The following is a 26,126-nucleotide window of genomic DNA, read 5'->3' on the forward strand; positions in this document are numbered from 1 at the left end:
TTGGCTTCTATGGCAGCTGCAAATTCCTGCGGTGGATCCTAGAGGACCTGGAATCCTACAGCTAAATCATCCTCTGCTGGCTCTCCAGCAGCTTGTGCCTTCCCTTCCATTTTTTTCCTTCCTTCTTTTCCCTGTTTTCACACTGCCTGGTGCCAGGTTGGATGTTGGAGCTCAGGATTCTGATCAGCATCCCGAGCCCTGGGTAGCTGGATGAGATTTTTAGCTTAGAGATTCGGCTTAAATGTCAAGGTTCCAGGTAATATCCAAATTTAAATCAAAGTCCAAGTCATTCCTCAAAGTTCCAATTTATTTCTGGAGCCATTCTGGCACCTACACTGAGCAACCCGAATCTGAGCTTCCCATCTAGTTGAAAGTTCACATAACTTGCCTCCCACCCACAAACTGGTCACGTTGCCCACTCAGCTTGTGCCAGCATGACAACTCCTGCTTCTGCCCAGGTGGTGGACATATGATGGCCTTGAACTTCTCAAGAATGCTTTGTGGCTGCATATGCTCCCTCATGAAATCACCCCTCCCAAGTTCCCATAAAGATCAGACCTTCTACAGATAATGTGGCAAGTCGTTGATTTATCACCAATTTCTGCACTGGCTTGATAGTTATTTTGTTCAATTTTTCAATAGCAGTTGAAGGGCTTTGTAGTTAAATTAATGTATTTGGGGAGGAAATACTTCCTGTAAGTCACTTTTTAAATCTCCAAAAATGCAACATGATTGAGATACCAATTATTCATGTTGCTTAATCATTAAGCTGACTCGACTCTGTTATGAAAAAATAATTTATGAGATATCAATATGAATTTTATGTCATAAAGTTTGCAAAAGACCATATGAGTAATATCTATGTCACACCAGTGAGTTACAGTATGAATTTAAGAGCATTATGATAATACTCAATTCATTTCCCCCCAAATTTAGTTTTGAATGTTAATATAGTGCTTTTTTTTGTGCTTTTGAAATTTGCAAAACTCATTTCATAATGGACTGAATGGAATTGGAGCTGTTTGAACTTCAAAGTAATATTTTTCAGATGTGTGATAATAACATTGTGATTTTGTTTTATAATTTAAGATGATTCTGATGTATGGTCTTGTTTTGTTTTACTTGTCCTAGCATAAAGACATGTAGAAATGTTGTTCCAGTTCCCATTGTCATAGTAGATAAATATTTGCAAAAGGAATGATGTATGGAGAAATGAACAACACTGGATTACAGAAAGTTTGCCCCTTATTACAAAAGTTGGAGAAACAAGAATAAATGTTTATATTGACTCATAAGTAACTCCATAATATCTGTACAATGACATAAAATATTTGTTAGATGATAGTTTTCAATATGCCCACTCGTCTAGCTGAATTCTTGAGAGTGAGAACTAAACACATCTACAATTGGAAAACATTCTTACAGTAGGGATGTGTATCTGTATGTAAAAAATGGAGGCATAATGCCAAGAGCTTTGTAATGTGATCCTGCAATAATGAGGGAGGCTAAGTTATCCCTAGTATTGTCTAAGTTTCCATTCTTTTGTTCCCATCTAGTAAGTACTTCTAAGTAAATAATCACCAAATGCTATAATTGCTTGGTTGAAAAGGAAACACTGAATTATTTTCATTAACATGCTGTTTCTCCTCCTAGTCCTTCTTCTTATTCAGTAGGTTGTCCTGAAATGAGCTTTGCTTAGATGAAATCATCAAGAAGGCATATATTTTTATTTCATCGACCAATAATGCTGACATCTGATGTATTGAATGAACCATTTTTAGTCTTTTTGCCATCCTTTCAATATTTTATTAATTTTGTTGTAACTTTATGTTTTATGATCATTTTGGCTGAATAGGCTTGTAATTACAGTGGTACCTGTACCAAAGAACGCCTCTACTTACGAACTTCTCTAGATAAGAACCGAGTGTTCAAGATTTTTTTTTGCCTCTTCTCAAAAATTATTTTCTACTTGCAAACCCGAGCCTACGAAACTGTAACCGGAAAAGACAGGGAGAAGCCTCCATGGGGCCTCTCTAGGAATCTCCTGGGAGGAAACGGCCAGAAAAGGCAGAGAGAAGCCTCCGTGGGGCCTCTCCAGGAATCTCCTAGGATGAAACAGGAGCTCCACCCTCCCTGTGGTTTCCCAAATCGCACGCATTATTTGCTTTTACATTAATTCCTATGGGAAAAATTGCTTCTTCTTACAAACTTTTCTACTTAAGAACCTGGTCATGGAACAAATTAAGTTCATAAGTAGAGGTACCACTGTATATTACATTAATGTTATTTTAAGTGAAGAATATTTTTCAGGGCATAAATTGTGAATACCTATATCTGAACCTAATCATTTTTGTTTCTTACTGAGAATGAGAATTAGAACAAGTGAAGACCTTGGTATTTATTATTATTAAAGATTCATACAATGGCAAGTAAATGAAATTATGCAGGCTTTATAATGTGTGTATTACACACTGCATATTTATTTTTACAATTTTGAAAATATTGTTTTATTTCAAAACCCAAACAAATCATCATGTTCCAAAATCTTGCTAAACTCTGTCAGGTCAATCACTAGAGGTGGTCATTCATTTATGACTGTAATGGAACCTGGTAATTATGGTCATATGGTCAGAAGTCATGACAGTATAAAGCAGGTCATAATGTGACTGGATTCGATTTTGCGACCCTTCTTGAAGCAGTTTTTTAAGCAAATACCACAGTTATTAAGCAAACCCATTGTTCCCTGACTGCCCCCCCCCCCTGTAAATAGGAAGTGAATGCTGATTTCCATATAAATCATGTTTGTGTGACTGTAGGGCACAGCAAAAACAGCTGTAAATGTGGGCCAGTTGCCAAGGCTCCAAATTATAGTCATGTGACCATATATGAAAAGGCAGCTATAGTAACTTTGGAACCAGGTGATAAGTAGGGTGTGTTTTTATTTTTATTTTGTTTTGCAAGGGTTGTATGTCTATCATAGCTTTAAATGTTGGCTAAAGGTAGCAGTCACAAGACAAGGACTACCTGTGTATTTGCCATAACTGGAACATTTTGGTTGTTCTGGTTTCAATTGAAACAAAACAGAAGAGACCAAATTATCAATGGTGCTTTGCATCTTCCCAGCTTCTTCACAACTCACAGTACAGTATAACTCACAGTTGAAATTATCTTCAATCTTGTCAGTGTTTTCTCTTTCCTCACTGATGCCTGGCCAGGGACATCAGAATGGAAGGCATTGAGACGATTGGAAAGCAATTGGGCATGGATGTGGCACAGTGAAAGCTGTTGACGAAAAGCAAGGACAGTGTCCTCAATGATATCAGCCATTTTTGCCTGGAACAGCCATTTTATGCAATGTTATAGGCCACTACAAAGATGTTTTGTTCCATGAATGGATCAGAATATTTTAAACATGCATGGCTTCGCTTGGCTTGGATAGGGAAACTGGCTATTCTGTGTACAGAATAGTTTATGAGCAGAATAGTTTATGAGCAGAATATTCTAGTAAATTAATAACATTTGATGAATTGGTGATAAATGATAAGAATGAAAAAGGCAGTATCTTATCCAAATCAGATTTAATGCCCTTGCCACAAAATGATTTCTGGCAGATATTCATATTTTTGGAGCAACAGAGAACTGTGGTAGTGAATATTTTTACAGCTTCGTTAAGCTTTTGTCTGAAATGTTTACAATATGCCTTTATTAAAACATATTGTGAAAAATGGCATATTCTTTTTTGAAAGTAAAAGTTTTTGGAAATTTCAGCTTTACTGCTGTTCAGAAATTCAGCATGCAGTTCTGATTTCCATGCAGTTAATTAGAACTCTTGATAAAAATCCAGACACTGATCACTATTAGCTCAGCATATATACAAGTCGTCCTTGCTGGTTCCTAATTGGGAACAGCAATTCTATAGTTAAGTGGCACAGGTATAAAGTAAAACATCATGTGTCTGTCTGACTTGCATCAGTTCCAGCTGCAAATGTTGAGCTAATCACCGTGGTCGCCCAGTATGATGTTACATGACTCGCTTGCGACTTCCCACCAGCTTCCCAAATAACTTTGTCAGAGACTGGCTGTGAAGATCATAAATGTTGATCACATGACCCCGTGGCACTATGAATAACATAAATATGTGCTGGTTACAAAGCATCTGTGATCGTGTGACCATGGGACACTGTGAAAGCTACAAATTCAAGTTCTGGCCATAAATCTCTTTTTTTCAGCACTCTCTTAACTTTGAACAGTCGTTTTTGAACAAGCAGTTGATAAGCTAGCGCTACTTGTATTTCCAACACATAAATATTATTTTGTATATTTTTTGCTTAGTAGAGAAGATGACAAATTTAATATTCTATATAACATTATTATGAAATGTTTGATTGAAAATATAAATTTTTATATCTACCGTTCTATTATGTTTTTTGTCAGTTGTCAATTGTAGCAACAATGTTAAATGTTGCTAAATATAAATAATATATTTTTATCTATGAAAACAAGATTTTAGATATTCATGTTTTTTAAAAATGAATTTTGAGTATATATATATAAAGTATTTTTCAAGGTCTCATCTTGAATTTTCATATATCTAGATTTTAGTCTGAAACCGACATGGCTACACACATGTATATCATAAACCATAAACATATAACATAAACATAACATAACATGTCTAAACACATAGATCATGAAAGTAATCATATCTACACCATACAATATTACTGATTAAAAATACTTCTGAAGGTCATTTATGGAAAACTGTGTGACTCCCCTGTCTTAGTGACTGTGAAATCCTTGCATAAAGTTTCAAATGCTGATCTTAAGGTTTAAGTGTGTATTCTAGGTTAAACATATTCTTTTAGATTGTTTTCAATGTTTTTTGTTAGAAGATATTTAACTAAAATTATCAGTCATTTCAATTTTCCATAGACTTTAAAAATAGGAGCATTATTGTAAATAGGTACAGTGGTACCCCTACCTAAGAATGCCTCTACTTACGAATTTTTCTAGATAAGACCCAGGTGTTCAAGATTTTTTTTGCCTCTTCTCAAGAGGCATTTTCCACTTACAAACCCAAGGCTCTGAAACTCTAACCGGAAAAGGCAAGGAGAAGCCTCCATGGGGTTCTCTAGGAATCTCCTGGGAGGAAACAGGGCCTCCATCCTCCCTGTGGTTTCCCCAGTCGCACGCATTATTTGCTTTTACATTGATTCCTATGGGAAAAAATGCTTCTTCTTACAAACTTTTCTACTTGAGAACCTAGTGACTGAATGAATTAAGTTCGTAAGTAGAGGTACCACTGTATTTCAGTAAGAGTACTGTAATGTTATGGCATCTTGACCATTTGGCTAGGATCAAGTATAGGGTAAGAGAGAGTAATTTTTATTCTTTGCACAAAGCTATGGTAGGGGTGGAGAGAAGTCCATTTTTCTATCCTAAATAAAAAGCCTCTTATTCTTCAGATAAAATCATTCTTGTTACTGTTAGTTTCTTATATTTTGATTTCTAATTAGCACAGTTACATATTGTGCGGTGATTGACATCTTTTAAATTAGCTCCAAAATATATGTAACAGAACTAGGTAAACAACGTGTGGAAGGCTGTAACCTTACCATAAAGCTCACACTGTATCCAACTCATTCATCTTGAAATTGTCATAATGCTTTGAATAAATGCTTAATACTTATTGCTCTTGGATGATGAAGTTCACAGAGCTACATTTTGCAAACTGTAACCTCAGCTGAAATCCCTTAATCTCTCTCAGCTGCTGCAGTCTGTTCTGAGCGTCCTTATAGATGAAAAGAAGTCTTTGATAGCTTTCTGTCAAGGTCCAAGAGATGCTGAATCAGGGCAGCATCTAGCCGTTAATGGGCAACTACGGATCACAGCAGTAATGATACAGTTACTCTTTGTAAGTCAGCTCTGGAAATGTATTTATATAACTTCCCTGCTTTCCATGTGCTTCTAAGAGTCTTTTGTTTTCAGAGGTAAAGCTAAGCCCATGAACTAAGTTCATAGTACTAAACTTTGGCTTAAAGAGGACAATTCAACTCTGGAATAAATGAAATAATTATTTTCCCTTGATACTTTGCATTAATAATTTAATTTCATCTTAATTATTTTAAACTAAACACATCTGTTTTCAGACATTGATCATACCAAAATATTTTGAAAATGTTCCAGTTAATCTTTACAAGCTTTCTAGTATTTGCTCCTGGTGCTTAGGGTCAGCGACGTAGATTATTAAAATAACTGAGTAGAAAGGTAAAATAAATAACATAATGGCATTTTGGGATGTTATTCTGTCCTTTGGTTTCCTCCTCCCTGGCAACTGTGCATGTTCTCTGTATATTTAAGAGGAGAAGGAAATTCCTGTTGACGGTCAGATTTAAACTGTTCTTTGGTCCTTTAGTCCTGCATTCACAGTTGCGTTTGTTTTGAGCCAAAATGTCTTGGAACATCGTGGTTGAAATGGCAAGAGGTAGAGTTTTTCCCCTTCTTTAAATAAGTCTAACACTTTGCTTTTATGTAGAAGCTGTAGCCATGGCAACCTAGGCATGGGAGCACAAAAAGGCTACTTTTAGAACTTTTAAGCTGTCACCTCTTTCCAATAATAATTTTCTTGAATGAGTGTGGTGTATCTTAACCCATACTCTTCACTACTCCCAAGGAATGTAGCAATTAACAACTGGAAAAAGTTTATAGATACGATTATTCCAAGTTTTAAAATGTATAATGAAAAATCAGATTAGGAAGAAAGATGGATACACAGTGATACCTTGTCTTACAAACTTAATTGGTTCTGGGATGAGGTTCTTAAGGTGAAAAGTTTGTAAGACGAAACAAAGTTTCCCATCGGAATCAATGGAAAAGCGATTAATGCGTGCAAGCTCAAAATTCACCCCTTTTGCCAGCCAAAGCGCCCATTTTTGCGCTGCTGGGATTCCCTTGAGGTTCCCCTCCATAGGAAACCCCACCTTGTGACTTCTGTGTTTTTGCGATGCTGCAGGGGAATCCCAGCAGGGGAATCCCAGCATTGCAAAAACAAGCGCTTCGCTGGCAACAGAAGTCTGGAGGTGGGGTTTCCCATGCAGGGGAGCCTCAGGGGAATCCCAGCAGTGCAAAAACGGGTGCTTCGCTGGCAACGGGAGTCTGGAGGCAGAGCATCCCAGTGGTGGCGGTGGGTTTGTAAGATGAAAATAGTTTGTAAGAAGAGGCAAAAAAATCTTAAACCCCGGGTTTGTATCTCGAAAAGTTTGTATGATGAGGCGTTTGTAAGATGAGGTATCACTGTATCTCCCTGGTTTTACAGGAAAGTTCTTTCAATGATTGAGGCAAATAACGTTTTACATGCAGAGAGCTTTGCTTAACCTTTGGTGGAACAGCACTGCAAAATGAGCAGAGATAAGGGGGCAAAATCATGACATCACTGCTTGTGTACTTTATATATTTCTCCTTTTGTCACATTAAAATTTCCATCTGTCATATGTGCTGTATCATTTGTATTTTAGAATAAAGTAACTGAATAAAAAGAGACTTTGGAGGTCTCCTAGTCCAACCCCCTACTCTGTCAGGAAATCCTACACCACTTCAGACAAATGGTTATTATTATTATTATTATTATTATTATTATTATTATTTATTAGATTTGTATGCCGTCCCTCTCCATAGACTCGGGGCGGCTCACAACAGTGATAAAAACAATACATGGTAACAAATCTAATACTTAAAATCTAAAATAACAGTTTTACATTAAAAAGTCTAAAAAGGAAAAAAAACCCAATAGATAAAATACATACACACAGTCATATCATGCACAAAACTACATAGGCAAGGGGGGGATGTCTCAGTTCCCCCAAGCCTGATGACAGAGGTGGGTTTTATCCAACGTGCCCTTAAAAACTTCCAGTGTTAGAGCATTTACAGATTCTGGAGGCAGGTTGTTTCACTGATTAATTGTTCTAGCTGTCAGGAATTTTCTCCTTAGTTCTAGATTATGTCTCTCCTTGATTAATTCCCATTCATTGCTTCTTGTCCTTCAGGTACTTTGGATAGTAGTTTCACTTCCTGTTCTTTGTGATAGCCCTTGAGATACTGGAACACTGCTATCATGTCATCCCTATTCCTTCTTTTCATCAAACTAGACATACCCAGTTCCAGCAACCTTCCTTATCTATTTTAGCCTTCAGTCGCCTAATTGTTCTTGTTGCTCTTCTGTACACTCTTTCTAGAGTTTTAACATCTTTTTTACATTGTGGCGACCCAAACTGGTCTTACCAAGGCACTATAAAGTCACATTTAACACTTCACATGATCTTGATTCTATCTCTCTGTTTACGCAGTCTAGAACTGGGTTGACCTTTTTTGGCAGCTTCTGGACACTGGTGTGTTATATTTAAATGATTTTCCACTAGGACTACAAAATCCCTTTCACAGTACCAGTATTCAGCAAGCTACCACATATACTCTACCTGTACATTTTGTTGTTCTTGTCTAAATGTGGAACCTTACTTTTTCCCATTGAATTTCATTTTGTTATATAGTAACCAGTGTTCAAATCTTTCAAGATCCTTCTGTATCTTAAGCCTATCTTCTGGAGTGTTAGCTATTGGTTATTACTTTGCTTGCTTTTAGGTGTTCTCTGCTTGTTGTTTGATCATCTTTTCTAGAATCTTCCTTGGTATTGAGATCAGACTGGTAGGTCTGTATTTTCCTGGCTCTATTTTTTTTTCTTTTTTTGAAGATGGGAACTACATCAGTTCTTTTCCAGTTCTCCAGTGCTCCAGGAACTTTGAAAAATGTAGTTCAATGGTTCTGAGATCTTGTCTACCAGTTCTTTTAGAACCTTGGGATGTAATCCATCCGATCTTGGTAATTCGAACTCATCTAAGGTAGACAGGTGTTCACTTACCATTTCCTTCCCAATTTTAATTTGTGCTCTTAATCTGTTTTTATGGTACTCTTTTTGATAGGTTGGACTGTTGACATCGACTTGGTGACAAAATCCACTTTGAAACTTTGTGGAAGTAAAGGAAGAACAGAAAGACTATAAGGAGGACATGCATGTAGATTTATTATCTCCAACTGTAGAAGGACCAATAGTATGATCCCACCAATTATTTGTGGTTGACATATTGGCATTGCAAGATAGTATAGGGCAGTGTTTTTCAACCAGTGTGCCGTGGCACACTAGTGTGCCGCGAGACATGGTCAGGTGTGCCGCGAAGCTCAGCAAGAGATAGAAAGAGAGAGAGAGAAAGAAAGCAAGACAGAGAGAGAAAGAGGGAGAGAGAAAGAAAGAAAGAGAGAGAGAAAGAAAGCAAGAGAGAGAAAGAGAGGCAGGGAAGGAGGGAGAGATAGAAAGAGAGCAAAAAAGAGAGGAAGGAAGGAAGAAAGAAAGAGGGATGGACAGAGAGGGGAAGGAAGGAAGGAAGAGAGAGAAAGAGGGAGATAAATAGACCGAAAGGGAGGAAGAGAGATAATTTTTTTGTCTACACTTTTTTAGCGCCCCCCCCCAATGTGCCCCATAATTTTGTATATGTAAAAAATGTGCCGCAGCTCAAAAAAGGTTGAAAATCACTGGTATAGGGTAGACAAGTTGCAAATATAGGAATTTAGCTTATAGGAATCTGTCTCAGACATGAAATAACCATGTCTCCTTGTTTTGTGTAATATTGCGAGCAATGAAATAGGAATTCAGGTGGCTTGAACAACTATGACACAACTGGTTAGATATAAAATTTCTTGGAAGAAAATATAACTCTTAGTTATGTTCATGCAACTACTTGCCTGTTAACTTATAAGGCTGTATAAACATCCAGTTCTGCCAGTGATTATTTAGATCATTAATATTTTATATTTTCTTGCTATGTCTTGGATTTGGATTCAGTTTTTTCGTGAAGGCAGACTTGTTGATCAGCTAGATAGGAAAGAGACAGGAAAAGTGAAATACAAGTAGTCCTTGACTTATGACCACAATTTAGCCCAAAATTTCTGTTGCCAAGTGAAACAATTGTTAAGTGTGTTTGCCCCGTTTTACGACTTTCTTGCCACAGTTGTTAAGTGAATCATTGTAGTGGTTAAATTAGTCAAACCGTTTCTAAGTGAATCTGGCTTCCCCATTGACTTGGGTTGTCAGAAGATTGCAAAAGAGGATCCGCAGTCTGCATTGGCTGCCGATCAGTTTCCGGTCACAATTCAAAGTGTTGGTTATGACCTTTAAAGCCCTTTATGGCATCGGACCAGAATATCTCCGAGACCGCCTCCTGCCGCACGAATCCCAGCGACCGATTAGGTCCCACAGAGTGGGCCTTCTCCGGGTCCCATCAACTAAACAATGCCGGTTGGCGGGTCCCAGGGGAAGAGCCTTCTCTGTGGCGGCGCCGGCTCTCTGGAACCAACTCCCCCCGGAGATTAGAACTGCCCCTACTCTTCCTGCCTTCCGAAAACTCCTTAAGACTCACCTTTGCCGTCAGGCATGGGGAAACTAAACATCTCCCCTGGGCATGTTAATTATACATGGTATGCTTGTGTGTGTGTTTGCTATTACATGGGGTTTTTCTTAAATCGTTAAATATTTTAATTAATTGGATTGTTGTGACTGTTTTTACTTGTTGTGAGCCGCCCCGAGTCTTCGGAGAGGGGCGGCATACAAGTCCAACTAATAAAAATAAATAAAATAAATAAATCATGTGACCCTGGGAGACTGCGCTTGTCGTAAATATTAGTCAATTGCCAAGCATCTGAATTTTAATTACGTGACAGTGGGGACATTACAGTGGTTGTAAGTGTGAAAACTGGTCGTAAGTCAGTGCCTTTGTAACTGTTATATGTCAAGGACTACATGTACTGACGATGTTCCTGGTTTTTATGATTACACCTATACAAAGTACATTGTTTCAATACTTAAGAGAGCTGTTCTTTCCTATCCGTCAGTTCAAGCTGAAATTGAAACTGGGAGATACAGTATATGCTTGTCCCATCACGAATTGTCCCAAGGATGGATGAATAGCGTCATGCAGTGTTTTATCTCCTGTGTTATTTGAAATCTTTATGAAGTTGCTGTCAAGGTTTACACCTGCCTTGGGAGATAGTTGTCATTAACAGACTGATGATGCTCAGTACTAATAGTTTACTGCACACCTTTGTTTACATGCTTTCAGATTCCTAATAGCTGAAAATTCAGGCAAGATGGAGTTCTTACCAGTTCTGGAAATGGATTGGAAATTTCAGAAATATGCCTATTCAATAGGGATCCTTCCTTTTAAGGAATGAGTCTGTAATTCAGGAATTCCCCACCATCCACCACTGACATTGATTGGGTAACATATCAGATAAGTGATGAGAAGGGTTGCTTATCTCTGCTTTCGCTGATAAAGCAGGCATATCCATATATTAAATGACTAGCTATATACTCACTACTTAATAGCAGCTCTCCAGATTCTGACTCATTACAGAACTCCAGGTTTTAGTCAATCGCTACTAGTAGTTTCAGATCTAAAATGGCCCTTCAGTGAACCTTCTGGTCTCTGCTGTTCCCCATCCCTCTCCCAGTTTTTCTATGAGTGGCAGCTCTGAATGAGCCAATTTGAACGGGCCAATTTTGTTTTAATAGAATAGCAAATCACAAAGTCCAGTTGTGTTGCACCGAATACAGTAGCCAAAGCAGTTGACTACAGTTGCTCCTCTGTTCAAAGTACAGTACAAAACAGCATACTATTGTTCCATAGTGGAAATGAAATTCAGTTTTGTTTCAAGACGAGGACACTCAAAGCTGTTGCATTCAAGCAATTTTTCATAGTCCTATTTATTTGATATTTTCATTTCTCTCTAGTCAACAATTTTATTTCTACTTGCTAGATATATCAGCAAATTACATCCACACTGCAATCCTGTGAATTGATAAGCAGGTAGATGGAATTGATAAGCAGGTAGATGGAAAGTTAAATATTGCTTCCAGTGTTGCTCTTAGATTTGGGGATCTTCCCAAAATTGCTTAACACTGAGAACTTTGCAAACTACACTATCCTGCTTGTTATTTGGGACTATACCGGACATTGCAAGTTTTTGAAGCATACTTTTTGAAGCATACAATTGTACAAAAATCAGATGTGTCCAATTGCTGTTTAGTAACAAAAGGTTATGCTGAAATGGTGATTTATGGTCAACATGTATTCAACAGCCATTCTATCTGTGTGGCCCTAAAGTCCTCCTCACCCCACCCCACCCGCAAGCATCCCTGTGCAATTATTTTTTATAATTTCTATTAGGACATCTATTAATATTGGTATAATATTAATAGATGTCCAGTTCAACATATCTATACATAAGATTATTTTAATGTATTTATTTATCATATGGCAAGGGTTATTTTAATTAGAAAAGAGATCCAACTGAGGAAAATCAAGACTCCTCCAAATGAAAAGGCTACATTTTGGACAAAATCAGCATATCACCCCAAAAAACCTACTTGGGACACTAGAGAGCAATTCCTAGCTGCAAATGGTTATCTGCCATAATGTAATTACCCTATAACACAACTGTATAATTTCCATTATAAACTCTATTATTGTACCACTCTGGCATTTTTTTTCAAATTATAAGAGCTATAAAGAAGCATGTTTTATCATTTCCTACAACATTATCTGGTTTTCTGGGTATACTACCGGTATTTGGTTATATATTTTCCCCCTCCTATTTGTCAATAGGAGGAGACAAAATAATTTTCTTTATTTGTCTCTAGTGCAATATCTTCATTTGTACGTAGTCATCTACTATATTCATTAAGATACAGATTAATTTTAATAGGACATTAATAAAATTGGACATTTGTTACTTAAAGTAACTTTTTCAACTAAACGTTGTTTTAAAGCTTATTAATACTTTATGATCAAACTCTGTACTGGCAGTTTGAAATATGCTGTGCATTTATATGTTCTGTCCCTCTGTTTGCCATGCAAACATCAATACCCCTTTTATCTTTCAGATTTGCAGTAATCATGTTTTGCTATCACATCTGAAATGAACAGGTGGTAGTTACAATTAAGCCTAATTAACTGTGAAAATTATGGTATACTAAGCCAGATCATTTGGCCCATAATTTCAGTACACTGTTCAGATGTTCTCAATTTCAGTTCTATTGTTATCCCTAGGTAGAATAACCAATGGCAAAAAATAATAGGCATAGATCATATACAGTACCCTATTTTCTAAATGGTTTAGAAAGACACACAGACAGAAACTTGATAGAATAAAATTAAAATTGTGTTTTAAGCTTTCCATATTTAGCAGGATTAACAAAATTGTGGTTGAAAGACAGACAAGTATGGTATTCACAGAGACATGAATGATATCTGTTTCATTAGACAACGGACTTGACTTTTCTCCTGCCTGATTAGTCAAACATACTTTCTGCTATTGTTCTTAGGCAAGTATGGTAAATGTAGATGCCTGCTTATTGTCAACAGCTCTTCTGTTGATATGAGGTCATGTCTGAGATACACACGATTTACCTTGTGACTCTGTTCATTATTGCTTATGTCTACATTTCAGCTGTAAGGTTTCCATATATGCCTGGCAGCATTGATGTAAATAATATCTGACCCAAGAATATACTCTTATCAGTCCTATGACTACTGGTACTGCACTACAAATCTGGTAGAGAATACTTTCTCTATTAATATAGGTACATTAAGTACAGCAGCACAAAATAATACTTGATACTGAATAAACTGATATTCACAACTGTGCAAAGCTTATTAGAATACAAAATGGATAATAAATATTTGTTTAAAATATTTTTAAAATTTTAGATCTGATTTTTAATTTAATTCAGATTATTAAAAATTAACTAAAACATTTAGCAATGAATTAAAAATTAGCTCAAATTCTATGATGAACATATATATATTATTGCTTGCTATTATGGAAAAACAATCTAACAAATCTAAAACCCTTAGATTTTTTAAAGCCTAATACCATATATTATGGAATGGATTTGAATAGAAAGTAAAAAGAAATTTCCAGACATCAAGGCCTTTTACAGACCTCCTCATTATCTTAATTCTCTCAGCTTGAGGGACCCAAGGCTATTTTCCGTTTCAAATGAATAGAGAGTAGCTATTGTAGTTACTCTTTCTGCAGGTAGAAGTATCTGACTGATCTTGTCTGGGCCAACAAGCTAAGCAGGCTGAAGCTTAATTAGGTCTTGGATGTTAAGTACTTAGGCTATAAGTACCAGACTAGGAAGTGGGAGGGAAAAAATCCAAAAGATGACAATGATAAATCACTTTCATATTAGAGCTAAGTAAATTGCATGGACATGTCCATAAAGCCAACTCCAAGACTTTGTTTTAAATATGGCAGGGGTTTTTTTTCTTCATAGGTCTAGGATGAGTGAAAACTGTGTGTGGTGTCTGCTAAAAATAACACTTCCTTTGACTGATTCAATCTTTTTCAAAGAAAGCACTGTAACGGTTATTTACATGTTCTGAACAAGCTTCATGTAGCATAATTTAGACCAGCGTTTTTCAAACTCTGAAACTTTACAATGTGTGGACTTCACTCCCAGAATTCTCATAGAAAATAATGACTTGGGAATTTGGAAACTGAAGTTCACATATCTTAAAATTGCCAAGTTTGAGAAACACTGATCAAGGCAACGATGAATATTCTAAATACTATCATTTTAATAAAATGATAAAGTTACCCCATTAAAATTAATTTTAATGTTGTGGTTAGCTGTGGCCCAGGTCCTGCCCCAAGGAATGTGCAGGTGGATGTGGGGGAAACATCCACATGCCGCAGGCCTGTTTTGCTCCCGATGGAATCTGCCGATAAAGCCTCCTCTGACCAAGGAAGCGTGAGTGACAGGGAAGAGGGGAGTTTGGCAGACAGACCAGGAGGAGATCAATCATCTGTATCATCTCTGGATTCTGAACAAGAATTAATGACACATCCACGCATGCGTACAGTGATGCATAGGAGACAACAAATGAAGGATTATTACAAGAGAAAATGAGGCCACCTGTAGTTGGGTGGGTTTGCTATAATTAGTGCTGCAGATAAAAGTGCAGCCTGGTGTTTTAGTCTCATGGCAGTTTATCTGATTCATTGTTTCATCAAGATCGTGGTTTTTGTGCTGTTCAAGATTGTGTGTGGACTCTCTGGACTTTAGAATTGGACTCAATTTCCCAGTTACTGGGTGAGCAATTGGATTGCATTTAACCTATGCCTTGTGTGTACCAGAAAATCCCTTTGACATTTAAAAAGAAAGCTGTTTCTGTTTTTCTGTTTATAAAAACTTTTGGGTTTTCCTTTTATCGTGTGGTGTGTGTCTTCCTGGACTAATTACCCTGTAATTACGGGCGGTTGAAACCCGCCGGCAGAACATTTAATATAAAAAGGTTTCCTGTGTTTCATTTAGACCATAGTCTGAGCTATACATTGTATATATATTTATTGCAGTTACAGTAATTATTCAGCAAAAAATTGAATGTGGTTTTGCATGAAGTTCTGATATTGTTTCAGGAAACAATTCTCTCTCTTCCCCCTCTCTTCTTCCCTCCCTCCCTCATATCTATATCATAAGTTGCTGAACAAGTGCTGAAGAATTAAAAATATTGTAGCACAGATGGAATTAATGAAGAATCAAGTACAATTATGACATTAGAATAGATGGTGCTTTACCAGTGACAACAAACAAATACATTTTCTCAAAGTAATCACTAATGAATTGGAGGCAATAGGCTCTTACATTTGCTAATTAGTCTAGACAAAATAAATTTTTAAAAAGAGGTATGTGAAATAGAAGACTTTAAGGCATGAATATTGTTGTTTTGTTTTTTGTTAGTCCATCCATCCCTACTCCAACTTCCCTTTTTTTTGTTTTTCTCCCTTGCTGGAAAGAAGAGGTGTGTGTGAGAACGTACTTATATACACTTACGTATATGTCTATATATTCTGGAAATACTATAATATGCCCAAAGCAGTTTCGGTATACATGAGAAAGGAGATAGCACATGCAGAATCAATTGTAATGTAATGTTATATAGATTTATTATATTTATAGTTATTTTACATCACATACATCTCTCTCCTGTCTTGCTCTTCTATTATGTGCTATTTCTAGCAGACATTCATAAAGTATGATACTGCCTTACTAATTAGGCAAGCAAAAATAGTAGAGTTGATTTTTGCTTGAATTAAAAAATTTAGCTATGTTTTAATCTTACCTATTGTGTATAATTTCCTAATGTTATTTGGTGCTGTAATCAGTATTCTTTATAACAAAACTGAAGAAAAGCACCCTATAAAATTAGCAACAGAACTGAATACTATACTAAAAGAATTCAAAGTGGTTTTTATTCTTGCTTGAAAAGCTACTTTCAAATAGATTCAAAGCTTTGGACATGGCAACCTGGTAACAAAAAACATTGCATTCTTTAATTTTTTTTTAAAAGGAACCACAATGTTTCCATGCTGATGTGAATCACACTACTAACATTTTATATTGTTGTCTTAAATCTGTCTGACTTGACTTGTCTTCAATTAGAATATGCGCCTTATGAAATAATAGTTTTCTCTGGTGTTTTTTCTCATGCTTGATCATGATATAAGTCAGGCATCTAGTTGTTTTAAAAATGATGTTAACTGCATGTGCCTGAAAAATTTATGTCCTTATTATGTAATGACTGACTTAGCTTTAAAAGAATAGACAAATTCACTGTCAACAATTTTTAAGTGGCAGCTGCTCTTATGCCCTAGGATCAGATGCACTTATCATAGTTGCCATCAAATATGAAACAGGATAACTGTTGCTGTTCGGTTCCTGTTTTGAATTTCTCATAGACAAAAAGTTAGCAAGAGATACAACATTAGATAGGCATCTGGTCTGTTTCAGCAGATCAAACCTTATTTTCTTCTTACTCTGTTTGCTTGAGGTCTTCTTAAACTGGATTACATATGCTTTTGTCACTTCAGTGTAGCAAGAAATTTGTAAGCTTGCCTTGGTTCCTGAGAGGCTCAGGAAATCCTTTCTAATGTCTCTATTGTATTAAAAAAAGTATATGATATTAAAAAATACCATAGAGACATCAGAAAGTGAAGCTGTTAACAACATGGCATTTATGCTAAAAGCTACAAGTTACCAATTGTAATTATAATTGTTCCCAAATTATAAGTTTTGTTATTTTGAGTTCCAAAACATGCTTCCCAGTGTTCCTAAGATCTTATTTATATGGCATCTAAAATATATCTCAACTTCCCCCTTTCTTTTCTTTCTACAAAGGTTAATTTAAGATTTCTCCATTTCTCCTAGTATAATTCCCAGGCATTTTCTCTTTGCTCAGGTAACTGGCCAAAATAGATTCATAGACACAGCCGTTTGTGTATAAAACTGTAATATAATATTAATGGGTTCCTTTCATAGGATTTTGATTTTAGTTCTTTCTGTATGAAAGAATAATATTATTAAAAAATAACTACTTAATTCATGGAGCTTTTCAAATTCAGGTCTGTGAAAAGATTTAATTTCTGTTACTGAAGCTTTGTTAAGCAAAGTAGGTCCTTTTTTTCTTTATTGCATACACTTTTCTGTGCCTGTATTTTGCTCTCTTAATTTGGATTATATTCTGATTCACTATTAATTAAAGCATACTTAGTTTAATAGGTTTTTATGAACAAGAATCGAGAAAAAAATGCAATGAGAACGTAAGAAACAAGGTTTTTTTTAATTCATTCCTGGATAGGAAAATAAAAAAGTATTAAGTTATAGCATATTTGTGTTTCTAAAAAAATGGACTGATGCTGCATCAGTAGCCACCAGATGTCAGTGCAACAGATCCTATCTTAAGCTTTTTTAAATTTTGTTTTAAGCAGAATATATTCTGTAATTTATAATTGTGTGGCAACCATATATTAAAAGTTCAGATATATTGATACATGATAAGTATCTTAACTATTATTAGAAGGTACCGGTATTTTTTTATTTCAAAAATTTGACTACGATTTTATCAGGGATGAAATCCATCAGGTTTCAACAGGTTGTTGAGTACCAGTAGTAGAAATTTTGAGTAGTTTTGAGATGTGGCAAATACTACCCCTGGCTGGCCCCAGAGTGGGGAGGAATGGGAATTTTGCAGTATCCTTCCCCTGGAGTGTGGGGGGAATGGAGATTTTACAGAATCCTTTCCTTGCCATGCCCACCAAGTCATACTATGCCCACCAAGCCATGTCCACAGAACCTGTAGTAAAAAAAAATCACCACTTGATTTTATTTGTGGTTTTATAAGTAATGAAGGAAGTATTTTGGAGGGAATTTTTCATTTGCTGCAGAGAAATATCCGATATTATATCATTTGCTTTTTCGCCAGGTAATAGTTTTATAAATATAACCCTCTACAATGCTCTGTAACCCCTTTAACATTTTAACATATTCAATTACATGTGTAGAAGATTTAAGTCTTATCCTAAACTAAAAGTGTTGACTTTGTATTTAAACCTTTCCTTGAGCCAACTTTCACCAGATCCAAACCAAACTTTAAAAAATAAAGTAGGACATAAACAATTACACAATGAGTTCCAAGAAATATAAAGACTTTACTTCAGAGTTTAAAATGTCAGTTTAAAATGTCAATTATGGGACACTATATAATTATGGGAATTGCATATTATAAAGATCTTTTGCAACACTAGAATTAAAAAAAACTATTGTACTAAATATGTGGCAGAAAAAAAATAAACAAAATCTGTTTGGACTAATTAAATATATGTAATCACTTTCTAAATAAAGGGATAAAAAATATCACCATTGCTGGGTACCTTATATACAGTAACATGGTTTTAAAGAAGGATATAAGGTTTTCTGCCTGTTATGATCTGCTTTACTTTTTCTACTTTATTTATTTAATATATATTATATCTCTTCTTTTTACATAAAAAAGCACAGTAACAAAGTGAAGTACAGTAGTACTATTCATTTTTTAAAGAGTTCTGCTTGATTTAGGTAGTGAAATGTTTTCTGTATCTAAATTAAGATCCTATCTTATGGATTGCTAGCAGTCCTACTTTGCAATGTACTACGGCATCAATAGTGGGTTGCTACTGGTACAATAAAGAATGGGGCACCGGTAGCGATCGCTTCATGCGCAGCTTCAATTATCTGATATGTGTGCGCGCATCCCAGCTTATTTTTGTTTCTGTGCACGAGCAGGAAGCAAAATCTTGCAAGGGGACACATACATGTGTGTGAGATTTCGGCAATTTTTTGCTTTGCCCATTTACGGAAGCAAAAAAAATTGCTGAAATCTCATGCACATGCACATACCCTTGCAAGATTTTGCTTCCTGCACATGGGCAGAAGCAAAAACACGCTGTGTGCACACATGCTGGATAACTGAAGCTGTGCATGTAGCCCACCAGTAGCAGCGGTAATGGGAATCTCCGCCTGTACGGCATAAATATTGGTTACTGTAAAGTTAATAAGATAAAAATATATTTGAGAATATATTATGTATATTGCAGTATGTTCATCCTTATTGTTTTTCCAAAGGATGAAGAGGAAGAAATAAAGCTGGAAATCAACATGCTGAAAAAATATTCCCATCACAGAAATATTGCAACGTACTATGGTGCTTTTATTAAAAAAAGTCCCCCAGGACATGATGACCAATTGTGGGTAAGGACATATTTCATTAGTTTGTACATAACTTTTCCTCTTAGATCTTGAGACCATCAGGTTAAATAAACAGGATTAGAATAATAATAATAATAATAATAATAATAATAATAATAATAACAACAACAACAACAACAACAACAGCAACAGCAACAACAGAGTTAGAAGGGAGGTCTTCTAGTCCAAGCCCCTGCTTAGGCAGGAAACCCTACACTACTTCAGGCAGATAGTTATCTAACATCTTCTTAAAGGCTTCCAGTATTGGAGCATTCGCAACTTCTGGTGGCAAGCAGTTCCACGGATTAATTGTTCTAACTGTCACTAAATTTCTCTTTAGAATGCAACGATGTCTTACAATATTCTAGCAGAGTTAAAAAATAAATTACACATTTGTGTGGCACATCGTTATACCTTTTTTGTGGCATGATTTATTGGCAGCAAAATTTTATTTATACCTGTGTTCCGTAGCAGATCAAGAATATGAAAGGAACTGTTATCTCCCTACTTTTAACGGAATCACTTTAATGGAATCACTTTGTTAATGTAGGGCTAATTCTTTCTCACAAAGGTTTTAGTGAAATTAGTATTATTACAAAACAAAGAACCAAATGCTTCCCAGAGGTTTGTTACAGGTATTTAGACAATCTTTACTTAAAATAAGGAGCTATTTATTTACTTCTATTTATTATGCACAACAAAAGTAACTTTGTTCAATGTTGGACATTTTTTGAAAATTTAAAAATAGATTTCTCAGTTGCTTTGTGAGATACAGTGCTCCAGGATGTCATGCTGGCCACATGATGGCAAAGAGAAAAAAGAATATTAATAGAATAAACAGGTTTCCAAAGGAAGATTCATAATTTTACCATGCTTTGTTATTTGTTCATAACAATGTGAAATCTCTGTCTATGGAGATTCTCAGTCAACCAGGTCATGGTTGTCCCAAAGATGCTTTGGGGTGAAGAAGCTTCTTGGATGAGAAGCGAAATGCCTTCAAAGAAAAACCAGAAAGTCCAGTGGGCTTTTGAAAAGGCATCTTTGGGACAATGTGAAATCTCAGCAGACAGTTCTGTATAATATGTCCAATACAGTAGTACCTCTAGATACAAGCTGCTCCACATGCGAGTATTCCAAGTTACGAGCCACGATGTGAGCGAAATTTCTGTTCGATACCCAAGCTCAAATTCGGGATATGAGCCGAGCTTCCACTAGGTGGCGCAAGAATCCTTGCTCCTGGTTATCTCGGCGTGAAAAACAAAGTCTAAAGGCATTCGTTGGAGATGCGAGTTGATCGACTTACAAGCTCGGGTCTGGAACGAATTAAACCCGTATGTCGAGGTACCACTGTACTAAGAATGTATATGCATGGATCCAAACAGCATGGCTTCTAGCAATCAACAGCTAGAAATATTGTCAATGCAGAAATTTTCTAAGTGCCATCAAAGATTTTTTTGGTGTAGCATTTCATGTGCTAATAACCAGTGAGATCACTACAACTTATTTATTTTGACTACTTTTTCAACTACCGGTATGTGTTCCCACCAATTATTCATTACTAGAACAGATGCAATACCAAAAGTGTTTCAATCAAAGATCTTTCTATATAAACACCTTTGGTTTAGTAATCTCATTCTTCATATACTACATGATTATTTGTATTATGCAGTACACAAGTAGGGTTTGCATATAATGATAAATGAGCAGTCTTCACACATTACTAACTTTGAAAATTGAACCTCAGTAGTATTGTTTGTTATCACCATAAGTAGGGACAGTTACCAGAAAATGATAGGAAAATCAGTTAATGTTGGGAGAGCAACAAAGAGGATGATGTTATGGAAGGTTTTTATAACTGATTAATTCAGGTTAAATTAGTTAGTTTTTACATAGGAAAGATCTAAGGCAGAGTAGTTAGATAGCCAGTTTTATTTTTAAAAAATTATAATATAATGTACAAATATAGCCATGAAGTGTACATCTTATTCTATGATTGCTACTAGGCTGATATGAAATAAACTTATAATTGTCACTGAGCTTTAAGTTATAATACATATGATATACTGTATTCTTATGGGAACTTATTTTATTTCAGTAAATTTATCCAAATGGATGTCATATATAGATTGAAAGCGCTATGAACAATTGTTTTGTATTTTGATGTATTTTGTTTTTTGTTTTTAGCTTGTTATGGAGTTTTGTGGTGCAGGGTCTATTACAGATCTTGTGAAAAATACAAAAGGAAATACTTTGAAAGAGGACTGGATAGCATATATCTCCAGAGAGATTCTCAGGGTAAGAAACATGAAAAACGCATTTCGATTTAAATTGTTAAATTTTAAATTCTGCTTTAACTTTGGTAAGTCTTAACAATGGAGGTTTTAACTTAAAAACATATGAAAAACAAGACTACTATTTTTAATAATTTTTAAAAGTAATTGATGATATAAAGAGTGCATTAGAAATTGTATTGTGATATATTTGGTACAACATATGTTTGCAGCTTACTACAGTACTTTCTTAGTCCTATAGAGAAGTAAAATACAACCAGGGTTTGCTACAAGCTTGTGTAAAATTCTGCAAACTGCAAAGGGTAATTAAAACCAACATAAGTATTTTGTTTATTTCATGTTATTGTAAATTGCTATCTACCCAAAAAAGTAATCAAGATATATATAATGCACTTCTCATGAAGAAATTATCTTGAATTGATTGATTGACTGATTGATTGATTGGATTTCTATGCTGCCCCTCTCCGAAGACTCCGAAGTTAATCAGAACCATTACTGTTATAGGTATCACTAATGATAAAAAGTTTTTTTGCCCTGTACGAGAGATTGCAACTATATCAGACATTATACACATTCTTGCAGATGCATACATAGAATAGAACTTTGCATTCCTGACCAACCAGTATCTTTAATCTGCAAATAACTAGATAAGATTATATTCTCCCTTATATAGAGAAATATCACTCATTCAGAATACATTACATTACTACAGTAGCTTGTGTGATCTTTATTATTGAGTAAAGTGATTATCATTGATATTTTTTATTCTATAATGTCTTGTTGTAATCTCTTTCTGTACAAGAGCTGATTTTATTAAATTCTCTTATAAGTTTGATCTAAACTTTCTTGGGGGGGGGGCAGAAAATTCATGTCTTGTAATATTCCATTCATAAAAAGCAATTGGTTCAATTGGAAGCAAATAATTGTCTGGTTTGTGTGTGTGTTTATAAATATTTTACAGAATTTGTACCAACCTTATGGATTATTCCACCTTACAAAATTTATCAGTTTTAGGTAATATGTCAAATAACCAAGTTTCCTTTCCAATTATACTTTGCTTGCTATATATTTTTGCTATTCTTGCCAGTAATTTTCCATAAAGATCTGTAGATTGGTTGTCATACAGAAACATAGATCTTACAACATTATCTCTTATCGAATATGTTGCAGAAATGTTTTTGAAGTTGTGAAGTTGTTATATATATTAAACAGTATAAAATTTCCTTTCCTTATGTTTTATGAGTAGTCTGTGTTAATAAAACCTCTTCTATACTTCCTCATGTTAAACAAAATAGACCAAAAAAAATATTAGTAATAATTTGGGGAAAACATGAACTACAGTATGACATACTGCAAGCATGAATGTTGCATATTTAAGGAAAAAGAAACAATGAATTGTTTCACATGAATTGTCTTGCTTTTTTTAAAAAAAAATGCAGGGATTGGCACATCTACATGCCCATCATGTGATTCATCGAGACATCAAAGGACAGAATGTATTGTTAACAGAAAATGCAGAAGTGAAATTAGGTAAGTTAATTAGACTGTTCTTAATGTCCTTCTGGCTTGTTATTTCATCTAAATTATTATTTCATCTAGTAACAGCATAGCTGGAGAGATATTGAGAAACTATCTGAATAGTCAATACTATTCAGGGAAATTTTGGAGAGGGTGAATTTATCATAGTTTATTTAGTAATAAACTAAATAAAATAAAAAAATTGTAGTCCTCTAGCTCAAAATCACAGTTAGTTACTTTTTAACATTTTCTGTGCTTTTTATTCCCTTGAATTTTAATGTCAGCCCTTTGCTGAGAATACCAAAATCGTTGGATTTGATTATGTTAGAATATTCTTGCATTAGTAGTTAATATACAAACTATTAAGTACATAAAACAGTGTTGAAAGGGCCCAACCCAGCTTCCATAATAGAGCAAAATCATTTCAAGATCATCTGGCTCACTCTGCAATTTAAGATGTGAGGCTTATTATTTTCTATCATAGTTGATAATCCGATCACGTGATTGTTAAGCGAATAGGGGTTCCTCATTGATCTGCTTATTAGAAGCCAGCTTTTTGTCTACTGACAGTAGGAGTCTGTAATTCTGATAAATGCAATCCAGTTACGAAACACCCAAATGCAAACACATGACTTTGGCATGGCACATGACCATAACTTCAAGGATAGGTTGTAGGTCATTGCAAAATGGCATTAAAATGGCATCATTATGTTGTAAAAAACATAGTGGTTCAGTTTCCTTTGGATAACTGTTTCCCAAGATGATTTGAAGTTGTCTGCCAATATTAGTTAGGGCACTCTACCAGAATTCTGGTATAGTTTTAGCCAGTAATACAAATTAAAAATTCCAAAAGCTGGATTTATCACCACATCTTATTTAAGTATTGGATTTGGGATACAGTGGGTAACTGAAGATGTGTCTCAGAATTTTTCTTTTATTTTTAAGGTAGCCATGGTGTTATATGTTCATAATTTAGTCACATGTAGCATTAGTGCTCGGGCTTTAGCTGCAAGCAACTGAATTGAACCAGGAATTATGAACCCAGATTATTGAAAATTAAGATGGAGATAGTGTGTGTTGTTTGTTGATGGAGATCCAAAATTGTTTTGGAAAGAGTTTCATTTTTAAAAAAAATATCAAGATTGGCTTCTGGAAGAGAACAATACGTTGGATGAGAGGATAGGGAAGTAAATAAACAGAATCTGAGAATTTGTGGAGGAGAGTGATTAGAAAGGAAATAGAGTTGGAGGAAAAGGAAAGAGAAGATAGCCAATTTATGACTGTGTGGCTCCCTTGGAATCCTCTGGATCTTTCTAGACTCCCCTGATCTCCCCTGATTTTACTGGCTTGATTTCTTTGTGCTCCAGTCACCATCTGGAGCTAAGACTTAATCCAAGAACCTGAGAATTAGCAGGTGCAGCTTTGAGAGATGGCTGGACTGCTTGACACAGGTGGAGCTGAGATAGGAGATGAGTTCTCCTGACTTTGCCAGCAGCTGGATATACTCACATGGACAGGGCGATTTGTCCCATTCCAGAAAGGGAGCCACCATGGAGAGGACCCTTCTTGGCCTTCTAGATGGAACTGCATTGGCCTTTTTGGCAACTGCTGGCTGAATATTTAAATGATTGTCCACTGAGACTCCAAGATCCAGCTCACATTTATGACTATTGAGCCAGGTACTACCTATTCTATGCCTGTGCATTTGCCTAAATGTAAAATCTTATTTTTATTATAATTGAATTTCATCTTGTTAGATAGGCCCAGTGTTCAAGTCTGTTAAGATACTTCTGTATCTTGAGCTTGTTTTCTGGACTACTGGCTACACCTGCCAACTTCGTATTGTCTGCAAATTTGATGAATTCCCCTTCTATTCCCTAGTCTGAATCATTGATGTAGATATTGAAAGTACTGTACTGAAGACAGAGTATTTGGAGACCCCACTGCAGACTTCCCTTCATGTAAATACAGTTTTATTAAGGATTACATATTGAATGTAGTTGGTCAGCCAGTTATGAATCTATCTGGTGGTGATGCTATCTAACCCATTTTTTCTACTTTATAATGTAGTAGGTTGTGTATACTTTATAAAATGTCTTACTGATGTCCAAGTAAATTATACCGAAAGCATTTTTCTGGTCCACTAATTTTGACACTTTGTCAAAAAATGCAACAGAATTTCTCTGGCATTATCTGTATTTAAGAAACCCATGTTCGTTTCTGGTTATGATTTTGTTTGCTTCTAGGTGTTCACAGACTCCTTGCTTGAATTGCCTGGCCGGTGACTTACCTCCCCGGCCCGGATTTGCGGCAGGGCCAGGGAGACGCGGCTCCCGGCATAGCCGCCATCTTTGAAGGCTGGGATTTCGCGAGATCCCTGCCCTGTTGGTCATCGGCTTGGCCCGATGACGTTGCCAGGGGCGGAGCCTGCCAGCCCTATAAAAGGGGCTGTGCAGCCTCAGGGCCTTCTTTTCGCCCCTGGCAACGAGCAGGCGAACACCCGCCCGCCCTCCCTCCCTATCTTTCAGTGTGCTACTGGGGTCGCCCATAGTGGGCCAAATAGGAATTTTTGGTGGTCTCGGTATTTTCTGTGACTGTTTCTTCGCCTATTCCACACTGTGGTGCGGGACGGATGGTTAGGG

General features: G+C 35.9%; 2 protein-coding genes across 5 annotated transcripts in view; both read left to right on the forward strand.

Moving 5' to 3' along the window:
* LOC139166873 (complement factor H-like) overlaps positions 1-26,126 on the forward strand; it is a 1,233,958-nt gene that overhangs the window by 418,282 nt on the left and 789,550 nt on the right. The gene's annotated exons all lie outside the window — the stretch shown is intronic.
* The window catches only part of MAP4K4 (mitogen-activated protein kinase kinase kinase kinase 4), a 159,257-nt gene that overhangs the window by 69,222 nt on the left and 63,909 nt on the right, over positions 1-26,126 (forward strand). For all 4 annotated transcript variants that reach the window (XM_070751036.1, XM_070751037.1, XM_070751038.1 and 1 more), the window contains exons 4-6: positions 19,553-19,678; positions 21,860-21,970; positions 23,406-23,496. In XM_070751036.1, the coding sequence (XP_070607137.1) occupies positions 19,553-19,678; positions 21,860-21,970; positions 23,406-23,496 (328 nt within the window). The remainder of the gene's footprint in view (positions 1-19,552; positions 19,679-21,859; positions 21,971-23,405; positions 23,497-26,126) is intronic.

The sequence above is a fragment of the Erythrolamprus reginae genome, chromosome 4 (assembly GCF_031021105.1).
Source record: "Erythrolamprus reginae isolate rEryReg1 chromosome 4, rEryReg1.hap1, whole genome shotgun sequence".
NCBI lineage: Eukaryota > Metazoa > Chordata > Lepidosauria > Squamata > Dipsadidae > Erythrolamprus > Erythrolamprus reginae.